Source organism: Cicer arietinum, chromosome 8 (assembly GCF_000331145.2).
Source record: "Cicer arietinum cultivar CDC Frontier isolate Library 1 chromosome 8, Cicar.CDCFrontier_v2.0, whole genome shotgun sequence".
NCBI classification, from domain to species: domain Eukaryota; kingdom Viridiplantae; phylum Streptophyta; class Magnoliopsida; order Fabales; family Fabaceae; genus Cicer; species Cicer arietinum.
The window spans coordinates 5,172,536-5,196,646 of NC_021167.2; the positions used below are offsets into that span (position 1 = coordinate 5,172,536).

Below are 24,111 nucleotides of genomic sequence, written 5' to 3' on the forward strand. Positions count from 1 at the left end.
ATATATATTTCGTTTAATAAAAGAGTGAGTATTATAAAGAGAGTGAGAAAGAAATGAAAAATGTGAATAGAGAGGATACTAACTCATAAAACTGCCCATTTTTTGTCTACTTTTATTTAATCCGATATTTTTACATTTACTTAATTTAAAAAGAAATGCGTATGTTACAAAGAAACTGAAGATGGATAAGAAGTTTATCTATTAGTTACTCTATTTCTACTTCTCATGTTATTTGCTATTTTTTAAGCAAATGACTCAATTAATTGGTTAATGTCTTCGCTGCCCAATTTGGTCGTAAACTTATTTTAGCCTAATAAAAAAAAACACATGAATATGCATATAATAGAGGAAATGACTTGCATAGAGTTTTGTAAAAAAAAAAAACGAGTGAGTTGCGAGAGAAAAACACATAAACATGGTGAACATAATGACAGTACTTTGGTCATTGGCTAGTTGGGCAGTGAAGATGGCGGGTTTGAAGCTTTACACAGTGGAGATAGAGCCAGGTACACTAATGAGATTCTGGGTCCCTTCCGAAACCATTTCAAAGCCCAAGCCCAAGCCCATTTCAAAACCAACCAAGCGAGTAGTGGTTCTAATCCACGGCTTCTGCGGCGATGGACTTTTCACATGGCAGTTCCAAATCAGCGCTTTGGTAAAAAACTACTCTGTTTACGTTCCAGATTTAATTTTCTTCGGCGGCTCCACAACCGATAAGCCGGATCGGTCACCGGCTTTTCAAGCCGAGTGTTTGGCAGCTGGGTTAAGGAAACTCGGGGTGGAGAAGTGTGTTCTGGTTGGATTTAGTTACGGAGGAATGGTGGCTTTTAAAATGGCTGAGCTGTATAGTGAGCTTGTTGAAGCCGTGGTTGTAAGTGGCTCAATTTTGGCTATAAAGGAGTCTATGATAAATACGGCAGTGGAAGAAGCTGGATTTTGTTCTTGTAAGGAAATGTTAATGCCATATACTGTTGAGGGAGTGAGGACACTTCTTTCTGTTGGTATGCACAACAAATTTTGGTTACCCAACTTTGCACTCAACGATTTTCTTAAGGTTTGTTTGCTTTTTTAAATCACATACTCATTGTTATGGAATTGTTACTCATGCAATCTTTTAGCTTATTTTCATGATGACTAATTTCTTGAGTACCAAAAGACTCTATGAATGACAAAACCATCTCTCACATATTTAAAGATCTGTATTTTCATGGCTTGCTATTCTTTATTATTCTTTTTAATAGATTTGATCACACTTTTATTATGAAAATCTAGGAAATTCATCTGTATCATTAAAGAAATTCAATATTCATTAAATTTAAAACTCATCTTTAAAGAAATTTAAATTTTCATCTCCAACTAGAATAACAAAATAAAAGTCTCAAATTAATGTCAATGGGAATTTGAATGATATTTCGAAGAAGACATTGAAGATCCGGATGTCTTTTAAGATTTGAGTAATAAATTTAATAAAAATATTAGTATGAAAATATATTTTATAAATTCGGTGAAAATTTTTATAAAAAAGAAAAGAGTACCAATCCAATTATATGACCCGACAATGTAATCTAATAAATTTATAAAATAGGAAATTAGTATTCTCATGTTGCATTAAAAAAACATAAAGCCTTTAAAATTGTACTACTAACTTAGAAAAAAGAATCTAAATTAATTAGTGTTTTAAATTTAACGAACTAAATTGTTATTTTACAAATTTATAAGATCAAATTACCCAACCTTCCAATTTCAATAATTTAACTGTTCATTTAGTCATAAAACAATCTTCTAAATAATTATACATTAAAGTTGTTTAATAATTATATACTAAAGAACCCAATTGATAGAAAAATATTGCCATTTGAATTTGCATGTCCAAAAGAATAATGAGATAGTCCGGGCCAAATCCATTTATGGGAATTTTAGTTTTCTAACATTTTTTTTATTAATTGTAGTATTTATTATATTTTTTTCTTTTAAAATATGCTTAATTACAATTTTGGTGTCTCTATTTTAGTTGAATCATAGAAACAGTCTCTCATTTTATTTGTCCCTAAACAAAATTTTGATTTAAAATTTAAAAAAGTGTCATTTTTTTAATGACGTATAAAAAAAATATATGATGGAAAAAATTCCATGTGAACTAATTATATTTTATTATTATTTCAAACTTATAAAATACATTTTTTATTTTTAAAAATATATTTCCTATTTTATTATATCGTTTAATTATAAAAAATAGAAGAAAAAATATAAGTTTAGAAATCGTAATCCTAATTCCATTCTATTGTTCTTCCTCTCTTCATTCTTCTTCTTCTTCTTTGTGAGTTGTTTGTGAGCTGGAAGCCCATAACAAACTGAAAAAGTAAGCAACTATGTTTGTATGGCAAGATGAACAACTTTTGAATCCACTTTTATTCGTGAACACTTTATGACTATCGTTACACTCATCACACACAACAAATTAAATCTCAACTGATGTAGGTTACCGCTCTCGAACAATTGATTAACTTCTTTAACTCAGTCGATGAGAACCCTAAGTAAGGTTACGTTCCGACGACCTATATTCTCGTGGAGTTCGTTGTGAAATTGGTCGCCAATCGACACATTGAGTTCGTCGATTGCGACATAGAAATTGCAGAGTAACGATATGACAGATGCGGCAGTCGTCTAATGTTAGAAGAAGAAGAATTGACCAATGAAGAGAAGAAGAATATAATGGAATGAAATTATGATGAGACTTTCTAAATTCATCTTTTTATATAGTTTTTTAATAATTAAATGATATAATAAAATAGAAAATGTATTTTATAAATTTAAAATAATTATAAAATGTAATTAAATCACGTAAAAACTTTCATATCATGTGTTTTTTGATACATCATTAAAAAAAATAGCACATCATCAAATTTTGAATTAATTTTTTTTATGAATTAAAATTTTAAAAATAAAATAAAGAGATTATTTTTATAATTCAATTACACTAGTATTTGCGAGTTTTTTTATTTTAATAACCCAATTTTAAATAAAAAAATATCAATATACTTCATTTTAAAAATTATACACCAAAATGTTATTTTTTTTTACTTAATTAGAAGTCGTTATTTATAAATACGATTTCTTTAAGGAAACTCGAGTTTGCAATGACGATTTTCTTAAAAAAAATTTTTATGTATTTTAGAAAGTCGCCATTTCAAAAGGCGATTTGGAGAAAAAATAAAAAAAAAATTCTTAAATAAGTCGTCATTGTAAACTCGAATTTTTTTTAAAAAAATCACTTTTATAAATGACGACTTCTAACTAAAAAAATAATTTAGTATATAATTTTTAAAGAGGGATATTAATATTTTTTTTTAAGTTAGAGTATTAAAAAAAAAACCCAGTACTTGCTGCTTAAGTCCATTACAGAATTTGCCAAAAGTTGATAGATAGGACCCAGGTGATTTAATGTAACGTGTTTTTGTATATACGTTGACCTTGATGATTAAATGCAGGTAATGTTCTTTAATAGGAAAGAGCGAGGTGAGCTATTAGAAGCCTTAGTCATTAGCTACAAAGACATTAACATCCCGAAATTCCCACAGGTAATTACTTCCTGCCAAATTAATTAATTTTTTTTTAAAGTTAGATGTACTTCATTAAAAATAAATACAACAAATTTATAAATATTAGTTTTGTTTTTATTTTATTTTAAAGTAGTGTTTTTTAGAGATATATTGGTTATACCGTTTTAAAGAATGCTACCAGCATGACCCTATTTTTTATTTATCATTATTGGAATATAAGTAGTGATACGGGCACAATATGCACACCATAAAGAAAAACTTTTTTTTTTTATAGATCTTTTACTGTGTGTTATTAATCAATTAAAATATTTTATTAATTATTAAAATATATGATATCATTATTTATTAAACATATATTTTTAATAACTAAATACAAATTAATTATTTTATATTTTTAATCATTAAATTGTAGTATTTTAAAATAATTGATGTTTTATATTTTAGTAATAAATAAATTTGTATATGATATATCATTGCAAAATAAAAAATTAAAAAAATTTGAATTTATTTTGAATTTATATATATATATATATATATATTACTATATAAATATAATAAACAATGCATATTTAATTTATATTTAACATCAGACTTTATATTCAAATAATTAGTTTTTACTAAGTTGATTATACTTTTTTTTTTAAAAAGTTATGTTTTATAAGTTAAGAAATAACAAAACGTGTCCTTTTTTTATTTTTTAAAAACATTTTGAAAAGCCAATCGAACATACAAATTCAATAAAACTTCATGCTTTGTATTTTTGAATTCTTTTATAAAATATATTTTTACTATACTAACTTCTTTGCAGCAAATACTTCTTTTATGGGGTGAGAAAGACAAAATTTTCAAACAAGAAGTTGCACAGGACATACAAGAGTAAGAAATCAGTTTTTTTACTCTTGATTACAAAGAATAATTACTTTTATATATAAACGAGATGATTATATAGTTTTTTACTAGAAAAATATTAGTAATTAATTTATTAGTGAAGAGAGAAATTTTGAGGATCATTTATATTGACTCAAAAATAATCACATAAATAATTTAAATTTTATATTTTAATTAAAAATCTCAAGACAATAAATTATAGATAGTTCTATTTTTATTTATATTTTTTTAAATAATATAAGACTTCTAATTCATATATCATACAAGAAAAAAATAAATAAATAAATAAATGTTAGGTTGAAAGAAGGAGTATTGTGAGGAGAGTCTTGTATTTCTCAAAAAATCAAAAACTAAAATAATAAATACGACTTAAAAATACTACTAGCATATTGCACTGTCCGAAAAATGAGATGGGACTAATACTTTGGTTGTTACTTGTCAGTGTGTGAATGCAATGTATAGTTATGATAAAAGCAGGGATGAAAATAGATTACTACGAGTTATAAAAAAATCAAATTTATTTTTTAAATATTAGTTTGAATTCGATAGAAATTTGATTTGATATGATATATTAATTTATTTAATTTTTTAAATATATTTAAATAAATAATTAAATATATTTATGAATTAATATATTAATAAAATTTTGTTTTATTTTAATATTTAATATAATATTTAAAAAATATTTAATTTTTATATGATATTTTACTTCAACTCTATTAAAAAAAATTAATATGTTTAAATCACTAAAAACTTAATTTCTAACAAAACTATTAAAATTTAATATAATAATTATAATAATAATAAAAAATATTATTTATATTTATTTAAATAAATTAGTCTGATAAATTTAAAAGACTGTGTATATAATTTTAAATATAATATTTTTAACTATATATATATATATATATATATATATATTTTAAACTGTTAGCATTATTTGTTTAAAAGAAAAAGATTAAATCCAATTTTGACTTAACGTAGAATAAATTTACAATTTGAGTTTATTTGCTATTAAGAGAAATCAAAACACTATTTTAGACAAACACCAAAAATAAGTGACAAAGACCAAAAATAAGTCGTTGAATTAAAGGTACTTATTATATAAAGTGGTTTGGCGAATAGGAATAGGATCACAATCCACCACAAAGTTTTTAAGAATTTCTACTAACAATTAATTTTGATCACTTAAAAAAAAGATTGTTGTGTTAATTAATGATGTTTTAATTTGGAGAAGGTTGGGCCCGAACGTGATAAGGAGAAAAAACATTGATTTTTATATTTAATAAAAATTTAATTTGATACTTTTTATGAAAATTGTCGGATTTATTTTTATTTTATTTTTTTGTATATGTTTGTGTTTTGGCGAAACATAAAGGTGTTTGTGAAATTTAAGCAAAAAATTTATGAATATTTATATTTTAAAATTTTTTGAAACACATTATTATTTTAGAATTTTTAAAATTTTTTTTGATACATAAAAATGTTCTGAAAAACTTAAGAAAATACTTTTTTGAAATATAAAATAAATTTTTTTAAAATATATTTATATATCAGAAAATTTTTAAAAAAACTTTTAATACCTAAAATTTGAAGTTTTTCGATATATAAATTTTAAATTATATTTGTTTATTAAAAAATTTAAAAAATATTTTTTAAATATAAAATTTAATTTTTTAAAGCATATTTATATATTAAAAAATTTATAAAAATTTCAATGCACAAAACTCAAATTTTTTAAAACACAAATATTACGGAAAATATTTCTTTAAATTTTCAAAACTAAAGTTAAACTTACTCGGTACAACTTTTTTATAAATATAGATAGTGAAAGAAAGGATTGGATTTTTCTTCTTCTTGGTCCAAGACAATGAATGTCATATTTAATATGCACATCACATCAGTAACCGAGTTGGGTAGAAGCTAACTTCATAAATGAAGAAGTCAGTTTTAGAGTGATTTTTTTTTAAAGAAAATAATTCATTATCCTGAGAGACTAATGTAATCGTGATAACTACCTTGGTTGTGTTTTTTTTTTTTAATGACGATGAAAGAAACAAAAATCTGATTTTTTCGGATTGAAATAATAATTCAGAAGCTGTAATTTGATCTTTGACGGATTTTAAGTATCCTTATAACCACATTAATATATTAATATATTTTGTTTATAAAAAATATATTGTCTTAAATCTATTTTTGCTTTTTTTTTTAATTTATTTAAAATTAATTTTTAATTTTTAATATTTTTAGTTTTAGAATTAAAATTTTTATTTTTATTTTATAATTTGTAGAAATTTTTTGATCTCCTATAATTTTTATGATGTTGAACATCCAATTACTGACGTAGTAGAAATGTGATACAACCTAAGATCCAAACAAACAGAAATATGATACTGTCATTAATTAATATTCACCTTTTTTTATTTTTTTTTCATAAAAATTTTACGAATGTCTTTATTTATTAATGCAATGTAAATGAAAATTTATAAAAAAAAATATTTAACTATTACTAAGTAGTAAGTATACTACATCGTTGACAAATGAAGGGAATCAATTAAATCTCAAGAGTTGTAAAATAGAGTAATCAAAAATCTAATTTTATAAATATAAAAATTAAAAGTTAATTTTAAAGAAAATAAAGAGACTAAAAATATTTTTTCAACTAAAAACATTCTAAGTAATTAATGGCCAGCGTTACTTTTAAAACAGCCTGAAAATGGTGTGGCCATTTATTATAAAGAACTTGATTAAATTTAATATATTACTCCTACGTACAATAATATATGCTTATACCGGAAGTGATTTGGTTAGTGAACTTACGAAAACCGAATTAAATTTTAAAAAAAAGTCTTGTATTCAAATCTGCAAAATTAACATACACCATTAATATACTTATATTTATCTAAAAATAATGTTAATAATAATATTCTTTAACATATGTATTTTAATTAATTAAAATTTATATAAATTTAATAAAATTTATGTAGCATCCACGTAATTTAGTAAGACCTATATTAACTTAAATTTATTATAAGTAATATTTTAAAAAATGTATATTGAAAAATGTGTAATTAGTATTTCTCAAATTATATATATGAATACATGACAGGATACTGGGAAATAATGCAACATATGAAGGGATAAAAAATGCCGGTCACTTGGTTCATCTCGAGCGACCTTGTGTTTATAATAAGTGCCTTAAGCAGTTTCTTTCTTCTATTAAGCTTGGTGAAAGAAAATAATCCAATTCACATCTATGAATACGTCAAGGGTGTGTTCGGTAAGTACCTATTTGATAAGTTATTTTAGAGAGTTCAATTAAGTGCTCATTAGTGCGTTGTTGTTGTTATTATTATTACTGTGAATCCAATTTTTTGTATTCCTTCTCATTAAAAAAACAATGTTGTATTAACTATCAAGTTAAATAATGTATTCCGATCACTTCTTTATTGTGTGATATATAGATTGAGATGGAGGTAATGTTAAACAAATTATTTTTAGCTAGCTAGACACTTTCACTAGTAAATAAATTATTGAAGACATGAATGAAAAAATAATAGAATAGGATTTTATTTATATGTATCGTTAAACTGTTAAAGTAAAGATTATTTATTTTTACACTAATAATAATCATAATTGCTATATTATTAAAAATATTTAATTATATTCATAACTAGTTTCAAAGCTATCATTTTAATTAAAATAGTACAATTTTGTGATTTGATACTGCACTTGTGAACATTAATATATCTATCTAAAGGAAAGCTGAATTTCTTCTAATGTTCTTCCTTTGGTCTCTGGGACCCAAATTGCAGCAAAAACAATAGTAAATGCAGCTACCACAGTGTAGATTGTGAATGTTCCTGTTGAAAGCAAAACCTTAGTATTATTGTTATTATATAGATACCATATATAAGAACATGCATGGATCATGAAACACAAAAACATACCTCCACTGCTCCAAGTCAAAAGCAAGTTTGCAGTCATTGTGATTATCCATGAAGTCATCCAATTTGTCAAGGTGGCTATGCTGCCAGCAAGGCCCTTTATATTCACTGGAAGTATCTGAAAAATAAGATTAATTCATAAGTGAGATATTCTTTATGTTTAATAAACAATTTAACTCAACTTCTCTGTTTTGTAACAACCCCTTAGATTGCTGGAGAATTGGTTTTGGATTTTGGAGTGAACAGTTACTTGGGGAGTAAGTTAGAGTGACAGGCTTATAAAAATAATAAAGATTTTAGAATCACGGGCAGTTAATTTTTATGAAAGTATTTCTCGCGTTTTTATCTCTTAAGATCTGTGTTAATTTTATTCATGAATAAAAGAGTAAAAACTTTTAACATTTTTAGATACAATGAAAATGTAAAACAAAAATTATATATTGATACTCTATATGAATGCATGAGCATTTTGATACTAAAAGAGTTTAGCTCTTTGAATATTAAAAAGTACCTCAGACATTATAAGCCAAGGGATCGGTCCAAGTCCAAGAGAGTAGCCAATCACCATGGCCTAAAAAGGAAAAAAAAAATGATCAAATCAATAAGTACTTATATTTTTCAATTGTTTACATGGAAAAAACAATGTTAAAAAACCTTAGCCCACATAACATACCACAAGCCCAACAACAGAAAGTATTCCCAAAAAGCTATATAGAGGAGAATCCTTCTCTGTGACTCCCTAGTATCAATAAAATGAATTTGTTAACATAACAAATGTTCTGATATATTAACTCAAGCTTGATTTAGCTACTAACCTCAAGATAGAATGCTAGAGAAACAAGAATAAGGCTTCCTGTCATTATAGATGAGGATATCTGCATAAGTGATAACATATAAGTTTTTGTTTTTAAAATTCCATGTGCATCTTCTAATATAAAATTAGAAATTGTTCATACAAGTATGAATTTTAAACTTTTGCTTAATGCTTACTATTAGAAGTAGCCTTCGCCCGCTTTTGTCCACCAACCAAGTAGTGATTCCAGTAACTATGACCTGGATGAAAAAGTTGATTATGAGAACTAAGTTCCTTATTTTGATATATTACATGAAAAAACAATATGATATATTTAATATCCAACCTGAATAGCCCCAAGTCCAACTGTAGCAGCATTGCTGGATGAAATTCCTGTTACAAAACAAGCAATATAAAATATTGGGCTACTGCAGCTATAATCTAAAACCTCAAATTAGTTTCCTTTTTAAAAAATGTCTTGCTAATTATTGTCTTTGGGATACTAGTCATAGAATTAAGAAATAAAAGGTACTAGTCTTTGTTAAGAAATTATGTTAATACATGCAAGTCATATCTCTATTCGAATATATTGACGATTTGACTCTCAATTTGATAAGCATGAATGTAACATTTAATGCAATCTACAATTAACAACTGATATGCAAATCTAACCTGCATTTAGAAAGATGGTACTTGAATAAAACAACACTCCATTGGTTCCACTCAATTGCTGGAGTACAAGTAATCCAATCCCTACCTGCAGGATCTCAGCCAAAAGTAGTTGTTTTTTCCAATTTTCTGACAATTAAATAGGCCAACCTTAGGAAAAGAGATTTAGGTGGGGGGAAGAGAAGAGTACATAATTGAAACAAAAATTAAATTGTAGAACATACCATTAAAGGAAACCAATATTTTTTCATCTTCAGATCTGCAAACTGGATTGTAACACCTTTTCCCATTGATGACACAGATCTCTACAAAAAAAAAAGGAAAATCTTTTAGGAGTGTACATAGATAGTTGAATTATCAATTATATCATAACCTGCACCATGTATATATATATTGGCTTGTGGTAGCCAAAATTCATGAACTGAGAACTATGATGAACTAAATACCTTAATTTCATTTACTTCAAGTGATATATCAGTATCAAATCCTCGTAACACTTGCAAAGAAGTCTCAAACTCTTCTGTCATTCTCATCTTAGCCTAATTTTCCAATTCCACCACCAACCCAAAAAGGTTTGATTAACATTAAACACATAAAGAAAGAAAATAAAAAATACAAAGTTCATTTAATTAGTATAATAATGCAGAACAAATGAGCCATACCAACCATCTTGGAGATTCTGGTATGAAAAATAATCCAGGTATTAATATTGTACAAGGCAAAATTCCTGAAATGAAAGAGAACATGTTTATGTTATTATTAAGTTACATATATACAAAATACCTATGGCAAGTAAATCAATCACTAAGAATTTACCTAAAACTGCAAGTACTCTCCAATTGACAAAAAGGCCCAACAAATAAGCAAGCATTATTCCAATTGTGACAGATAGCTGAGTCCAAAGTATCATATATAAACATTTAAAAATATTAGGGAAAACATTAATATAACTATGAGATTAGCATTCAAAAGAATTAAACTGTAACTTTAAGTGCCAACCTGGTTCACTGATCCAAGGGTACCTCTCATGTTTTGAGGTGAAATCTCAGCTATATAAACAGGAACCTAACATAAACAGAAGAAAAACAAAAAACAGTGAACTAATTCCACTAAGCATAGTTTCAAAAAGTGAAAGATAAAAAGTGATTACCAACCACATAAGAAATTATCCCAACGCCAAAACCTTCCAAAAATCTCCCCATAAACAAAAACGACGAGTCCTACATAATAAGTTAAGAAAATTACATTACATATATACATAATAACAATAAAAACAGCATCCAACTAACCATATGAATAATAATTTGCTAAAGCTTACTTCGGCAAAAGATATGGCCAACCATCCTATTATATTGGGAATCGCAGCAATCATCAAAGACTGCATTTTCATTTCAAAAATGTGAACAACTTAAGAGAAAATATAGTACTAATAATTTTTTATGTTATTTCCTAAAATATATGCATAAAAATTTAATCTTTAGAAGAAAATGTATACATATGTAAAAAACAGTGATTGTAAAAAAATGCAGGAGACAATATACAAGAGTAGCAGAGTTACTATAATACCCCTTTGCGTCCGATGTATTCTGCCATTTGACCACTAGCAATGGCTCCCACCATGGCTCCCACATTTGATAAAGATCCGAATACAGAGAACTGATTCAAACACATTAAATTATATACTCAACAATGATATTTTATATTATATGAATAAATAAACAAACCTGTGAAAGTGAGAGATTTAAATCACTGATTATACTCTCTTGCGTTGGAGAAGTATAGCCACACTGCACAAACAGAAGCAAACAAATTAAAACAGGACAAAGACATAAAGAGTAGTTAGTTTATGAAATGACATGAAGTACACACTGTGAAACCAAATTGAAGAGGACCCAAAGCAACGATGAGGACACATAAAAGGACAGACACAGATGTATCTCGCATGACATATTGTGTTGACGAGTTTAAAATGTTGGACTGATTCGAACCCATTCTGTACCAACTACCAGTGTTGAGGAATGGCTTCTTAAGCTCTTTTCCATTCTCACAATCTTCCCTGATAAAGCTCATTGTCGCTTCAAACAACACTTCAAGTTCAAGTAAAGAAGGTGCCTCTATCGATCGCTGCCTCTGTGTCTGTTTATGATATTGATGACTATAGCTGACTGAATATGATACTTGTTGGTTGTGAAGTTGTTGAGATACTATAACTAGTTGGGTAGTAAGCTAGCAGACAAGAGACAGTTTTGCAGATTTGTCTGTAGGAAGATACAATACATGAACCATGAGGTGTTACGTAATATTATATAGACAATATCGATATGAAATACTGATTGGTTTTGCTATTTTGATTATAAACTATAGTATATATATAATAAGAAAACCAAAATTTTGTCCTTTCTTTGACACCACACCACGTGTTTCTACTCCCAATTGTGTGGTTTCATCTGATGCAATCCATAGTGGACCTGGATTTTTGGCTCAATGTGGTTGTTTTGCAGTGAGAACGACAACAATGACTCTAAACTTCTCCATCGTTGGGGTTGTACTTACATACATTATGACAATCAAATTTTTGTAAGTTTTTAGAGTTATAATATAGTATACTTTTTATTTACTTGGTATCTTTTTTAGAGAATTTTAGAAGAATTCCTTTTAGAGTTGTCAAAAAGAGGGTGTTTGTGATTTATCGACTTCAGATTCCATGGACTTTGTGGTAATTTGTCCTAATTCCATATCCTTTCATGACCTCGAGTTTTGGGTCGGGTTTTTCCGAACTCGATCCACTATTATAGTAAATTGAGCCACTCTAATCTAAGTTCGGCCCATAACAATTTGAATAGCTGCAAGTTTAGGAAAATTAAAGTTTTATGTAATTTAAATACTTCATTTGAATTTCTAGATTTTTATGTGATTTTTTGGTGGGACAAGTAAAAGAGACATAAATTTTGTATGACTTATAATTTGTATGTTGATAAACATAGTGGTAATGATGTGATACAATATATCTCAATATCAAATAAGACATGATAAATAATTATTAATAAAACATGATAAATAATTAATATAAATTCATATAACTTATATTTTGTCTACGATAATAAAGTCAGTTCAATACATATGAAGACAAATTCTAAAACGAGACATTTTAAAGCTTATAATAGTATTTTAGTAAACTAATTTATATAATTTTATGATATTTGTAATAATTCAATGAAGTTGAACAACAAAGAATAACCTTAAATAAAGAAAAATTAATATTAAGAAACACGGAAATACAATATCCATCAACTATTATTTTGTTTGATTAACACCATACATGAAGCCTTTTTCTCTGTTTTGTTTTGTTTTCTACTTCCATAACCATATGATATTGTTTTGCCCCTTTCAAGGTCCACCCAATAATATAAAAAACGTCTTCACGTACAAATCTGCATTTGTTTGAATCCTAGTAAAAAACCACATAAAAAGCTAAATATGAGTATCCCTCATTCACCCACTGTTTGAAATCACTATTTACCAAATTTGAGTCTTCACTCTCCAACAGCCATGAAGCGAACTCGATCTCAAACCAAAGCAGATTCCAATCCAAATGACGATCCACAACCCCCAATCAAAACCCTAACCTCTTCAAAAATTCCCTTCCCCGCTCGAAAAATCCCAAAACTAACCCCCAAAAACAAACAACACCTTCCCCTTTCAACAATCGCAAAACCATTAACATCACAAACCGAAATCGAAACTGCTCTGAACCACCTTCGTTCATCCGATCCCCTCTTAACCACCATCATCAACACTTTCCCCTCTCCAAATTTCACAAAGCAAATCACACCTTTCTTCTCCCTCATAAAAAGCATAATCTCCCAACAACTCTCCAACAAAGCATCATCATCAATCGAAACGCGTTTCGTCTCACTATGCGGCGGCCAATCTTCCATCCTCCCCGACGTCGTTTTATCTCTCTCCCCACAGCAGCTTCGCCACGTCGGCATCTCGGGACGGAAAGCATCTTACATCCATGACCTTTCCACAAAGTACGCTAATGGTTTTTTGTCGGATTCTTCAATTTTGGAAATGGACGATGAAACACTTTTTAAGAAACTAACTTCGGTTAAAGGAATTGGGCCTTGGTCGGTTGATATGTTCATGATTTTTACACTTCACAGGCCTGATGTTTTACCTGTTGGTGACCTTGTTGTGAGGAGAGGTGTGGAGCGGTTGTATGGTCTTAAGGGTTTGCCTTCACCTTCAGAAATGGAATTACTGTGTCATAAATGGAAGCCTTATAGGTCTATTGGGTCTTGGTATATGTATAGGTTTGTTGAAGCTAAAGAGGTTATGCCTCACCAAGTTAACTAATCTATGTGGAATATGTCTGATTAGAAGTGTCATGCTATTAAGAGGAGACAATTATTATGTTTGTCTTGTTAAGTTAAGTTGTAGTGTTTGTATAAATTCAACTTATAATCTTTGCTATTTAGTTTTTAACCTTTTTTTTCTTCTTCAGATTTATATTTTGTTGCTTATGTTAGTCTTTGAACATTTGGCTGATTTGTGTTAGGATTAAAATGTTTTGTTTGATGTTGAGTATCTTGTGTATAGAGGTTTTATTGAGATTATCATATTCCAAAAATGAAAGATGTAGTTAAAGCCTAAAGGAATGCTCCGGCGAAATTAGATCCCCTAACTTTGATAGTGGGTAACTTTAATAAAATTGAATGAGAGAAAAGTCATTTTAACTACATTATTAATTTTAATTATTGATGTGTTTTTTATTATTATTAATGTAAAGTACTACAAAAATGCTTTGAAAGTTATGTAGATAGTAATAGTTGAAGGATACTATAACAAAAAAATAATTAAATTATGGTTTCGAAATTTTTTTTTCAAAAATCTAATAGTTCAATTTAATTTAATTAAACTAACTATAATTTAAAAAAAATCTATTTTAATTATCCAAGAGTTTAATCTACCTAGTTTGACTAAGACTTAGAATTCAAACTTAGGAGAGTAAGTGTCCGTGTATCTTAGGAATTGGGTCAGCTTTACCAGTAGCCCACTGGGTCTTAGTTGGATCGATTTAAGATCCAGATAACCATTCATACTTAATGTTTAACTATTTCGAATAACAAAGATAAATGGCATTTGAACAAGAGTGACAATACACACATAATACATACAAATAATGAAAATTATTAGTAAATCCATTATAAAAGTCATTGGATTGTTTGAACCAATGAAATAATTTACAATAAAAACAACTAATAATATTTGTTAAATCATGTAAATCAAATTTTAGTAAAATAAATTTAATAAGTAGAGGGGTGTCTGGTGTGGGGTTCTATGACGAAGCTCTATGCGGCGGTCCACAATTAAGATTTGTGGCGACACACCAGCCCACTATAGATGCATCAGTGATTGACATGTTCATTTGCGGCAGATATCTAACGGCCATCATTTCAATTTTTAATTTTTAAAATAATTAAGTTTTAGAAAATACTTTTTATTTTAATTATTTTGAAACTTTAACAATTTCATTTTTTAATTTTTTTTATATCCACCCACTTAAAATTGTTAATGAATGAATTAGAGATGAATTAGATTGAGATTTTAAAAAAGATTGTTTTTGAGTGAAAAAATCTTAAAAATTTAAAAGATTTTGTAGAAATGTGTAAATTTTAAAAGATTCTTTATAAGATTTTAAAGATTGTTTACAATCAAGAATTTAAAATAGTCTTTAACGGATTTGTAAACAAGATTTTAAAATATTTTATGTATTTATAATATTGAATGACAAAATATTATAAAGTTTGAACAAATAAAAATAAAACTAATATAGTTTTTAAAATCTTTCAACAAATAAAATAAATTTTAGTTTCATATCCTCCCAAGTAGCATTTATTCACATATTTGTAACTATAGTACTCTTCCATAAAATAGCATATGCACGTTTTTGTTCTTGAATTTGAATATTAGATTCATAATTATGGTCTTCGTTAATTGATAATTTCAAAGATGAATATACATCTAGAGATTCAAATGGAAAATCATTTAAACGACATTATTTGCGAAAAAAGTTATAAAATGTTGCACATGTCAATACAAGTTATGCTTGTGTCTTAAATAAAAATGGAGACATTGACTTAAAAATTGTGAACTGCAATTTAAATATACAAAATATCCTCTCGCCGACATTTCTTAAAAACACATGTCAAAGATTGAATAGTTCTTTTTTATTTTGTGGATCATTAACATGATCTGCAAAATCTTGTAGAAGATATCTCACACTTCAAAATGGAGCTAAAAATTTGGACATGTATTAGGAGTAAAAACATAACTATGTATTTTAAGAAATGAGAAGAGGTAGAAAACAATAATCTTACTCATGTAATGGAAATATAATAAAGGAGAAAGAAGAGAAACATAAAAAGATGAAAATGCATCACTGAACTAAAGAGATAATGAAAAAAGGTACACAAGAGAGAAAAATGTGGAGAAGTTGAGAGTTTGAGGACTAGGGAGTCGTGATAGATTTACGAGATTAGTTGAATTATGTCATAAAATTAGAGCCATTTGAGTCTAATTTAGATCGTTTGTCATTGAATTAAATGTTGTTGAAAATTGGAAATATAGAAGAGAGAAGACATAGAAATTTCATATTTTTAGAGAAATATTTTTTCTTACTAAGAAGTCTCTTTTTTTTATCACCTAAATCATTTTTTCTTTTCTTTCACTAAATAAATGAAAATTGGAAAGATGGAAGAGAGAAGATATAGAAATTTCATATTTTTAAGGAAATATATTTTTTTTACTAACCAGTCTTTTTTTTTTTGTTATCACCTAAATCATTTTTTCTTTTCTTTCACTAAATAAATGATTCACACATATATGTAATTTTTCTTTTGTGTTTTTTGTGATTTTAATGTCATACTACAATATTATTTTTGATGGTTGCTTGATCGAGGTTGATATTCTAAAATAAATAATGCACCAAAATTGATTTAATTAATAATTTAATGTTTTCAAGATTATAACTTCCTAAGGTATATAAGTATCGACACTTCAATCTTATCATTTAATAAACTATCATTAGAATTTGTTACATTTATAAATATTTTTACCATTTTATGCTATTAACTTATAGTTTATTCAAAAATTATCATTTTTAACTTTAATAATTTTAAATTATATCAATTTTTATGAATAAATATCATCTTAATAAAAACAAACTCCTTATACAATTTTAGAGGAAAATAAATTTAATATATTTTGAATTCTTAAAAAATGTTCTAAATATTTTTAATTCTTAACAAATATTCAGTTATTAGCATTTTCTTAAAAGTAAGATTTGCCTTTTTTTATTTAATAAAAAGACATAAAGTAAGGATCAAATAGTATAAGCCGCTTTGTAATAATCACCGCATAATCGACATGCTGTGTGATATAGACCACACCACAATCAGACAAGAACTAGGCGACAAAAATATATGCATCGTGCTAATATAAAGTTTTGTTCTTTTTCCTTCTAATAATAATCATGCATGACATGCACTTAATCTTAAATGATGTTCAAGGATTTTTCTACAAACACAATCGGCAGAACCATGGCTAACAGGGTCAGTATTTTCATTTGTCAAAAGTACCATAAACCTTCTCATGTGGCCCTAGTCGTTCCCCGAATAAATGCCCTGTATACAAATATAATTGAAAACTTAAATTAAGATAAGGTTATTGAATTGACATTATGGTCGGTTTTTGAGATAATAACGTTATATTAATATTAGTAATTAATTAACAAACGTAAAAGATATTCTAAATTAATTAAAATAAAACGTGTATATGTTACCAAAAAAATCGTGTTATATGTTGCTTGCAAGTAAATAATTAATAATAACATATATAAGATTTAACTTCTAATTCAAAAAAAGAAAAAGAAACTTTAAAAGCTTTATTACTCTTGTTTTTTTCTATATAAATCAAAACTTATTTCAAATGTCAACTAAATCAATTAAAATCAATAAAATATCTAAGTGATTTTGTTCTTAAATGGGTGTTTATGATTCCATATTGCAAATTTCAATAAAATATATTTCTTTTTAAAAAATTATATGGTTTATTTAGAATTTGTGATTATATTTTTTTACAGTTATTATATAATTTAATACTTATATAATTTTCTTAGTAAAAAAATAATTATATATTTTGTATTCAGATTAACAATATTTTGAAAGAGACTATTAAGCAAATAAATTGATAACGGAGATTGTACTAATCTATGTTATTTATATTATAATCTTATAAAAATATGTAAAATCTTAATTATACTAGAAAATGTTAAAATTAATTTTGAGCTTTTATATTGTAGTTAAGATTATGAAAATGTGCATAATTAAAACTAAAATCAAGTTATAAATGTGTTTGACAATTCAATCCAAACTTTTAATTTTGACTAAAAAAACAATATCTATTTATTTAAATTCAAATTGATAAAAATTACATCTAAATCAATACAATTTAAAATTATTATAAAAAAACACTGTCAATAAACTCATAACATTCACGTTATAGCATAAAACATCACAATACTTAGAAACGTGACAAAGTTTATAAATATGATAAGAGTAAATTTCCATAACGCTTCCAGAGCTATAATATTGACCGTGTCAAATTCATTTTTTAAACTATACTGGATTGAAGTTAATATATCAATATAAATTACCGAACAACACAACAAAATTACAAACAAAACAACTTTGCATTAAGACAATAAAATTAAATATTTATAAAAATAAATTATTTAAATAGAAGAGAAGAAAAACAATTTAGATGAAAATTTTGAACTAAAAATCAACCCTAAATCACCTCCTCTTTTGGTGAAGAAAATAGGGACGAGATGGGTTGTTTTTCACCTTAAGGAAGCTAGGTTATTTTTTTACTAAGTGTAAACAATTTGGAAAGAAATAAACAATTAAATCCAAGCTATTTTCGTATTTAATAAAAAACTATATATTTGTTTTATTTGTTGTGACACTCTATTCTATTAAAAACTAGAGAAATTTTTTATGTACACATTTGACACTAATAAAATTTTAACATACAAAAATAATTTTATTTACTATTTAAATATTATTTTTTTTCCAAACTAATGATAGTGTGTCAAATAAGTATACTCCATAATAGATATATAGTGTACATTTGTCACTATTCACTACTCTAAAAACTAAGTGCATGTTTGTATTAAAGACGGATTCAGTGAGATCACAATGACATGACACCACATAGAAATCCTTTAGTTAAAAGCTTCAAATACTAAAATTATAGCACCACATATTGTATTAGTATGTTAAACTCACAAATAATGCAAAGATTCACTAAAACAAAACAGAAAAGTGAAATGTAGAAAAAGTTGATAACAAAGGTAGCAAATTACATCAATTACATCGTGAAGGAAGCAAGGCGATAAAGAAAGTAATTGGTCCAAGGAAAGAGTGGGTTGCAGATAATGCAGCAGCAGCAGGCGTAACATATTGCAATCGCAACACAACAGCGTAGAGAGAGAGTCCAAGACAAGTGCTATGTAGTGGCCCATCAAGCATTCACTCCCTTTAATTTCCTCACTTCAAAAACATATAAAGAGTGGGCTTCACTCATTATTTTACATATATTAAAATAATATTACTCTTACCAAATCATTTTTGTTAAATATAGATGTATTATTAATTTCATAATTTGTATATATATTAAAAAATGATTATAAACATATGAATAGCTTATAAAAATGATTTATAAACATATGAATTTTTATTAACATATGAATAGCTTATAAAAATGATTTAGAATTTATATAAAAATAATTTTATTTTATTTTTTTATTATAAAAATATTTTGTATATAAACATTTTAAATTTTCTATAGTGAAGAGAATGTTGAATGCACATATTCATAAATATTGGTGGGAGTTTGATCTTAATAAGATGATATAAAAAATACATTATTTTAATTCTATAATTGAAATTATTAAACTTAAATCTAAGGTATAGGAGCTTGATCGAACATGCAGTATTACCGACCGAAGGGAGAGTAATCCTAATTAATTTGGTGAGATGAGAAAAGTGAAGGACAATAATTTGAAGCTGGACCATGGTACTGCAGACTACGGCAGAGTACCAACATGACCTTGTCGGTTGTTCTTCAAGACAAATTCACCGCTCATTCTCACTGCAATTAATACAACCATCATCCCTATTTCTTTATACTTCATTTTCATTTCATCCATCTTGATGGCTGTTAGGAAACAACAACAACCCCTTCTACTCTAGGCCCTCTTCTATCTCTCTTCTCTCATAATATAAACCAAATTAACAATAACAACATTACACCTCTCTTTTCTTATATTATTTCTCTCTCTACACCCCCACCTTCTCCTTTGTGTCTCCCAAGGCCAATCTACCTGCGGAGGTGAGTCTTATTTATTTCTTTTCACTTTCCACCAATTTTCATCTTCTTCTCTAATTTCAACCCTTTTTCCCCAAATTATTTTTCCAAATAAAAAAACAATTAAACCAATATTCTCAGTACTACAAGTAGTAGTAGTAGTGGTCCTGTATAAACAGTTAAAGCACTTAATTCCTTAGACCTCTGAGAATATTATGATTTGATTAGTGAAATTCGGTTGGTGGGGGATTATTAGAATAAATAACCACATAAAGTGCTATTGCTAGTAATCATATATATTCTTGATTGAGTTTAGGTCTTTTTTTGTTCTTCTCGATTACATAGCACGGTGATTAAGAATTAGGGTTTAACATCTACAATTAAACCACTTGTTTAAGGCATAGATTATTCTAAATTAGATCTCACACACACAATGGAAATGAAAGCCGAAAACAAAGAAACAAAAACGGGAACAACAAGTTTAGGTTACAATAATCTTCCTAATAGCAATAGAAATTCTTCTTCTTCATCTTCTCCTCCTCAAAATTCACACCATAACTATAATCTTTATCCACCACCACATCTTGCATCTTCTCAAAGACCTATCATCACAGATCCAGATCCAACGGTTACAACAACCGCAACAAACACTTCCACTACTCCAATAACACCACAACCACAACAAACAATAACAACGACAACAACAAAAATCTGTTACCGAGAATGTCTGAAAAACCACGCAGCAAGCATGGGAAGCCACGTGGTAGATGGATGTGGCGAATTCATGCCAAGCGGTGAAGAAGGAACACCAGAATCATTCAAATGTGCTGCTTGTGATTGTCACCGAAATTTCCACAGAAAACATGTTCAACAACAACATGTTCCTAATCCTAATTATCACCTTAATTTTCCAACACCTTCTTCTTCTAATAGATTTTCGCACGTGCTTACCACGCCGACTAATTCCTCCGGACAAGTTCAACCGTTGATGATGACATTTGGAGGCGCAGCTGAATCATCAAGCGAGGATCTCAATATGTTTCAGTGTAACGCGGGTGCACAATTCTCCCTACAGGCGCAGCCGGTTTCCAAGAAGAGGATGAGGACGAAATTCTCACAGGAGCAGAAGGATAAGATGATGGAGTTTGCTGAAAAGGTTGGGTGGAAGATTCAGAAAACTGATGAACAAGAAGTGCAACAGTTTTGTTCTCAAGTTGGTATCAAGAGACAGGTTTTTAAGGTTTGGATGCACAATAACAAACAAGCTATGAAGAAAAACCAAATGTAAGATTTTTTTAGAATAATTTTTTATTTTCATTTTTTTAAATCAAGAAAAGAAAATAGGACATTTTAAATGAATAATTAGATATGCAAGATATGATACAAAAATCTATATTGCATACAAATGTAGCTATATTCGGTCTAAATTTAGGCCTTGATACTGTTGCGGAGAATTCTAAATCTGTAATATTACAAATGCAATTACAGTTGCATACTACAATTTAAAACCATGATTGATATTTGGACACAATTAGTGATGTTCATATGTTACTCATTGTATGACCTTAATTGATTTTGATTATGAAATACTTTTATTGAGGGAATAATTATAACATATTATTCAATTTCAATATCTAGTCTTGTTTAAAATATTCTTTAATATGCAACAAAAAATATGCATTGATTCTCAGTTTCTCACCTTTTTCCCTTTTGGGGTGACTAGCCTTTTCTTCATGGAATATAGAGTTTTGAAAGAGAAAGTAGAATAGAAGAGGGATGATAACAACTTCTATTACGTTAATGTTTGTTAATATAAGCTAGTAGTAAGGATTAGGGTACAGCTGAAACAATAATATTTCATGTGTAATCCTTTGCTAACTTTTTGCTATTTTTAATCATAGAAGCCTCGGTTATTGAACCTATTGGGTTTCTATGGTAATCAATATTGAAGAAAAATTAGGATCCCACCACTATAGTGACCCAACATAACCACAATTTTGTACTGTCATACATTTTGGATATAGGACAGACACCGACACATGATTTAGCAGACAATACCCGTTCTTTTCTCGGATTAATTATAGCTTTATAAGTGTGTGTGTGTTGTCTCTATCTGAAGAAATTATCCAGGATGAAATAACCAAATGATTACAAAAAATGAACAAACAAGGAGGACACAAACATCATTCTAGAGTCATTATACTTATTTGTCTACACCTCTCGCACACGGTGAAAGTAAATTCTTTTCTGTAATTTTGTGTAAGAATGTGATGAGAGTAGTCATGATGATTAATTGTGGAACAAGAATTATTTTTGGTGACACACAAAGTAATAAGCTGAATCAGTAGTTCATACTTCATAGTTTATTTATATATAATGATAGATACACGAACACTTTTTTATACTTAAATGCAAAAATGTTATTAATTCAGTTGAATAGGTAAAAAAAAATTTCAAATGACAATTAAAATTATAGTTAATTCTAAAATTTTCACTATCATCTAAATTAATCATTTATTTACTCAGTAAAATTAATCACATTTTTTTTATACTAAATATTGCAAGTATACTAAAAAATGAGTATCAATGAAACATTTTTGTTTATTTATAGCAGTTTATGAAAAACATTGAGGCACTGTTTGTCAAAATGACATGTCTGTACTCCTTTATTCTATCGTTTTATCAGAATTAGAATAGAATGTACCACTTTCTTTGTTTACTTTTATAATTTGTCGTTTTCTGAATTTATATTTAGATATCATAGAACAAATTAAGATCATGTTTCAGTTCTATCTTATTTATTCATCTATCAAAGGTACGGTACACCATCTTCTTCATAGTGGTCTAGACATTCTCCTTCATTAACGATTTCATGCAACGAGCTAAAACTAGCTCAAACTAAATAAATGTAAATCCTACATACACCAATTATGCAACCCTCATGTGTATAAAATTCATCACTCATAACAATTGTGTTACGCCTTAAGTGATTCTGTAAACTAAAATTGATGATGAAAACTTAGCTTTATAATGCATTTGACAGACAATTTACTTCTGTAAACCTGAACCGTTGAAACATAAGTGAGTGTGTATAGAATACGGTACTGCATTACGAGTATACCACATACTCAAGCTGTGTCAATATCTAACAGCATCGACAAAATTCAATTTATCACTAGATTTGGTGCTTGCTATAGGATAAAGTACGAAGAATTGCGGGCAAGAAATATGCTATACGTTATTCTCTTTGATTTCTATACATACATCTTGTAGAGTGCCAATGTGATATTTTTCATATATATATATATATTCACTTCCGGAACCATTAAAATATACAGTATAATAATATTCCAGCAAAAGTTGCTATATGAAATTACAAAATTTTGTCGTGACTATCATATAAAGTGATTCATGGATTTAAAGTCCCTAGTTATGGAGTATGGACCACAAAACTAAAGAAAACCACTGATGTACAAAATATATGCAAAAGAAAGATCGCATATTTAAAGTAAAGGGGGATTATTTGCCTTTATTTAACCATGCCCTTTTGGATGATCATGCTCTTTCTTATACTTTCTATCTCAATTTTAATTCTTTTAGAATTGAATACATATTAAAAAATTAATTCTTTTAACTCTTTATTTATTAAGTAAAAATAAAATTCATTTCAGACATATTGCTGAGTTTTTAAGAGTACCAAAAAAAATATCCTTTAGTTTTTTTTTAAAAAAAAACCAAAATTTAAGAACAAAAGTAAAATGTCTAAATGACCAAAGATTGGAAATGCATGGAGTAACAAAGTTAACAACCTACCCATGTT

The 24,111-nt window shown here is 27.5% G+C and overlaps 5 protein-coding genes across 8 annotated transcripts in view; 3 read left to right on the top strand and 2 right to left on the bottom strand.

Moving 5' to 3' along the window:
• Nucleotides 1-327: 327 nt before the first annotated feature.
• On the top strand, nucleotides 328-7,907 carry LOC101502715 (uncharacterized). Of its 2 annotated transcripts, XM_012719036.3 has the most exons (4): nucleotides 330-1,054; nucleotides 3,489-3,578; nucleotides 4,369-4,436; nucleotides 7,558-7,907. In XM_012719036.3, the coding sequence occupies exons 1-4, from the start codon at nucleotides 416-418 to the stop codon at nucleotides 7,688-7,690; spliced, it is 930 nt and encodes a 309-aa protein (XP_012574490.1). In that variant the 5' UTR covers nucleotides 330-415; the 3' UTR covers nucleotides 7,691-7,907. The 2 variants fall into 2 exon arrangements, with proteins under 2 accessions (XP_012574491.1, XP_012574490.1); XM_012719037.3 differs by lacking the exon at nucleotides 4,369-4,436 and having other exon boundaries at nucleotides 328-1,054.
• A 168-nt stretch (nucleotides 7,908-8,075) lies between these two features.
• Nucleotides 8,076-12,193, bottom strand: LOC101503030 (sugar transporter ERD6-like 6). Of its 2 annotated transcripts, XM_004511991.4 has the most exons (18): nucleotides 11,727-12,191; nucleotides 11,582-11,644; nucleotides 11,424-11,513; nucleotides 11,176-11,235; nucleotides 11,012-11,077; nucleotides 10,857-10,922; nucleotides 10,674-10,749; nucleotides 10,520-10,584; nucleotides 10,304-10,396; nucleotides 10,082-10,162; nucleotides 9,861-9,945; nucleotides 9,535-9,581; nucleotides 9,386-9,448; nucleotides 9,211-9,270; nucleotides 9,069-9,134; nucleotides 8,907-8,966; nucleotides 8,399-8,513; nucleotides 8,076-8,311 (listed from the first exon to the last, which is right to left on the bottom strand). In XM_004511991.4, the coding sequence occupies exons 1-18, from the start codon at nucleotides 11,925-11,927 to the stop codon at nucleotides 8,199-8,201; spliced, it is 1,470 nt and encodes a 489-aa protein (XP_004512048.1). In that variant the 5' UTR covers nucleotides 11,928-12,191; the 3' UTR covers nucleotides 8,076-8,198. The 2 variants fall into 2 exon arrangements, with proteins under 2 accessions (XP_004512048.1, XP_012574474.1); XM_012719020.3 differs by having other exon boundaries at nucleotides 8,076-8,513; nucleotides 11,727-12,193.
• Nucleotides 12,194-13,162: 969 nt separating this feature from the next.
• LOC101503586 (alkylbase DNA glycosidase-like protein mag2) lies at nucleotides 13,163-14,363 on the top strand. Its single transcript, XM_004511992.4, has one exon. The coding sequence runs from the start codon at nucleotides 13,407-13,409 to the stop codon at nucleotides 14,214-14,216; it is 810 nt and encodes a 269-aa protein (XP_004512049.1). The 5' UTR covers nucleotides 13,163-13,406; the 3' UTR covers nucleotides 14,217-14,363.
• Nucleotides 14,364-19,275: 4,912 nt separating this feature from the next.
• LOC101504231 (uncharacterized) overlaps nucleotides 19,276-24,111 on the bottom strand; it is a 7,378-nt gene continuing 2,542 nt past the window's right edge. Inside the window, exon 4 of one of the 2 annotated variants that reach the window (XM_027337488.2) lies at nucleotides 19,276-19,474. The gene's annotated coding sequence lies outside the window, so the exon portion shown is untranslated. Of the gene's footprint in view, nucleotides 19,475-20,553; nucleotides 21,440-24,111 lie in introns of those variants that run through there. The other variant, XM_027337487.2, reaches the window with a different exon arrangement.
• Nucleotides 20,725-21,922, top strand: LOC101503911 (zinc-finger homeodomain protein 6). Its single transcript, XM_004511993.4, has one exon. It carries the CDS (start codon nucleotides 20,725-20,727, stop codon nucleotides 21,577-21,579), a length of 855 nt encoding a protein of 284 aa, XP_004512050.1. The 3' UTR covers nucleotides 21,580-21,922.

What these genes read in the sequence shown, in the direction of transcription:
- LOC101503030 (XM_012719020.3), bottom strand. Translation starts at nt 11,927, where the DNA reads ATGAGCTTTATCAGGGAAGATTGTGAGAATGGAAAAGAGCTTAAGAAG. An exon ending in CTCTTCAATTTGGTTTCACA is followed by an intron (nt 11,645 to 11,726) that starts GTGTGTACTTCA and finishes CTGTTTGTGCAG; the next exon opens with TGTGGCTATACTTCTCCAAC. An exon ending in TTGGACTTGGGGCTATTCAG is followed by an intron (nt 9,449 to 9,534) that starts GTTGGATATTAA and finishes TTTTTCATCCAG; the next exon opens with GTCATAGTTACTGGAATCAC.
- LOC101502715 (XM_012719036.3), top strand. Translation starts at nt 416, where the DNA reads ATGGTGAACATAATGACAGTACTTTGGTCATTGGCTAGTTGGGCAGTG. An exon ending in ACATCCCGAAATTCCCACAG is followed by an intron (nt 3,579 to 4,368) that starts GTAATTACTTCC and finishes ACTTCTTTGCAG; the next exon opens with CAAATACTTCTTTTATGGGG. An exon ending in GTTGCACAGGACATACAAGA is followed by an intron (nt 4,437 to 7,557) that starts GTAAGAAATCAG and finishes AATACATGACAG; the next exon opens with GATACTGGGAAATAATGCAA.
- LOC101503586 (XM_004511992.4), top strand. Translation starts at nt 13,407, where the DNA reads ATGAAGCGAACTCGATCTCAAACCAAAGCAGATTCCAATCCAAATGAC.
- LOC101503911 (XM_004511993.4), top strand. Translation starts at nt 20,725, where the DNA reads ATGGAAATGAAAGCCGAAAACAAAGAAACAAAAACGGGAACAACAAGT.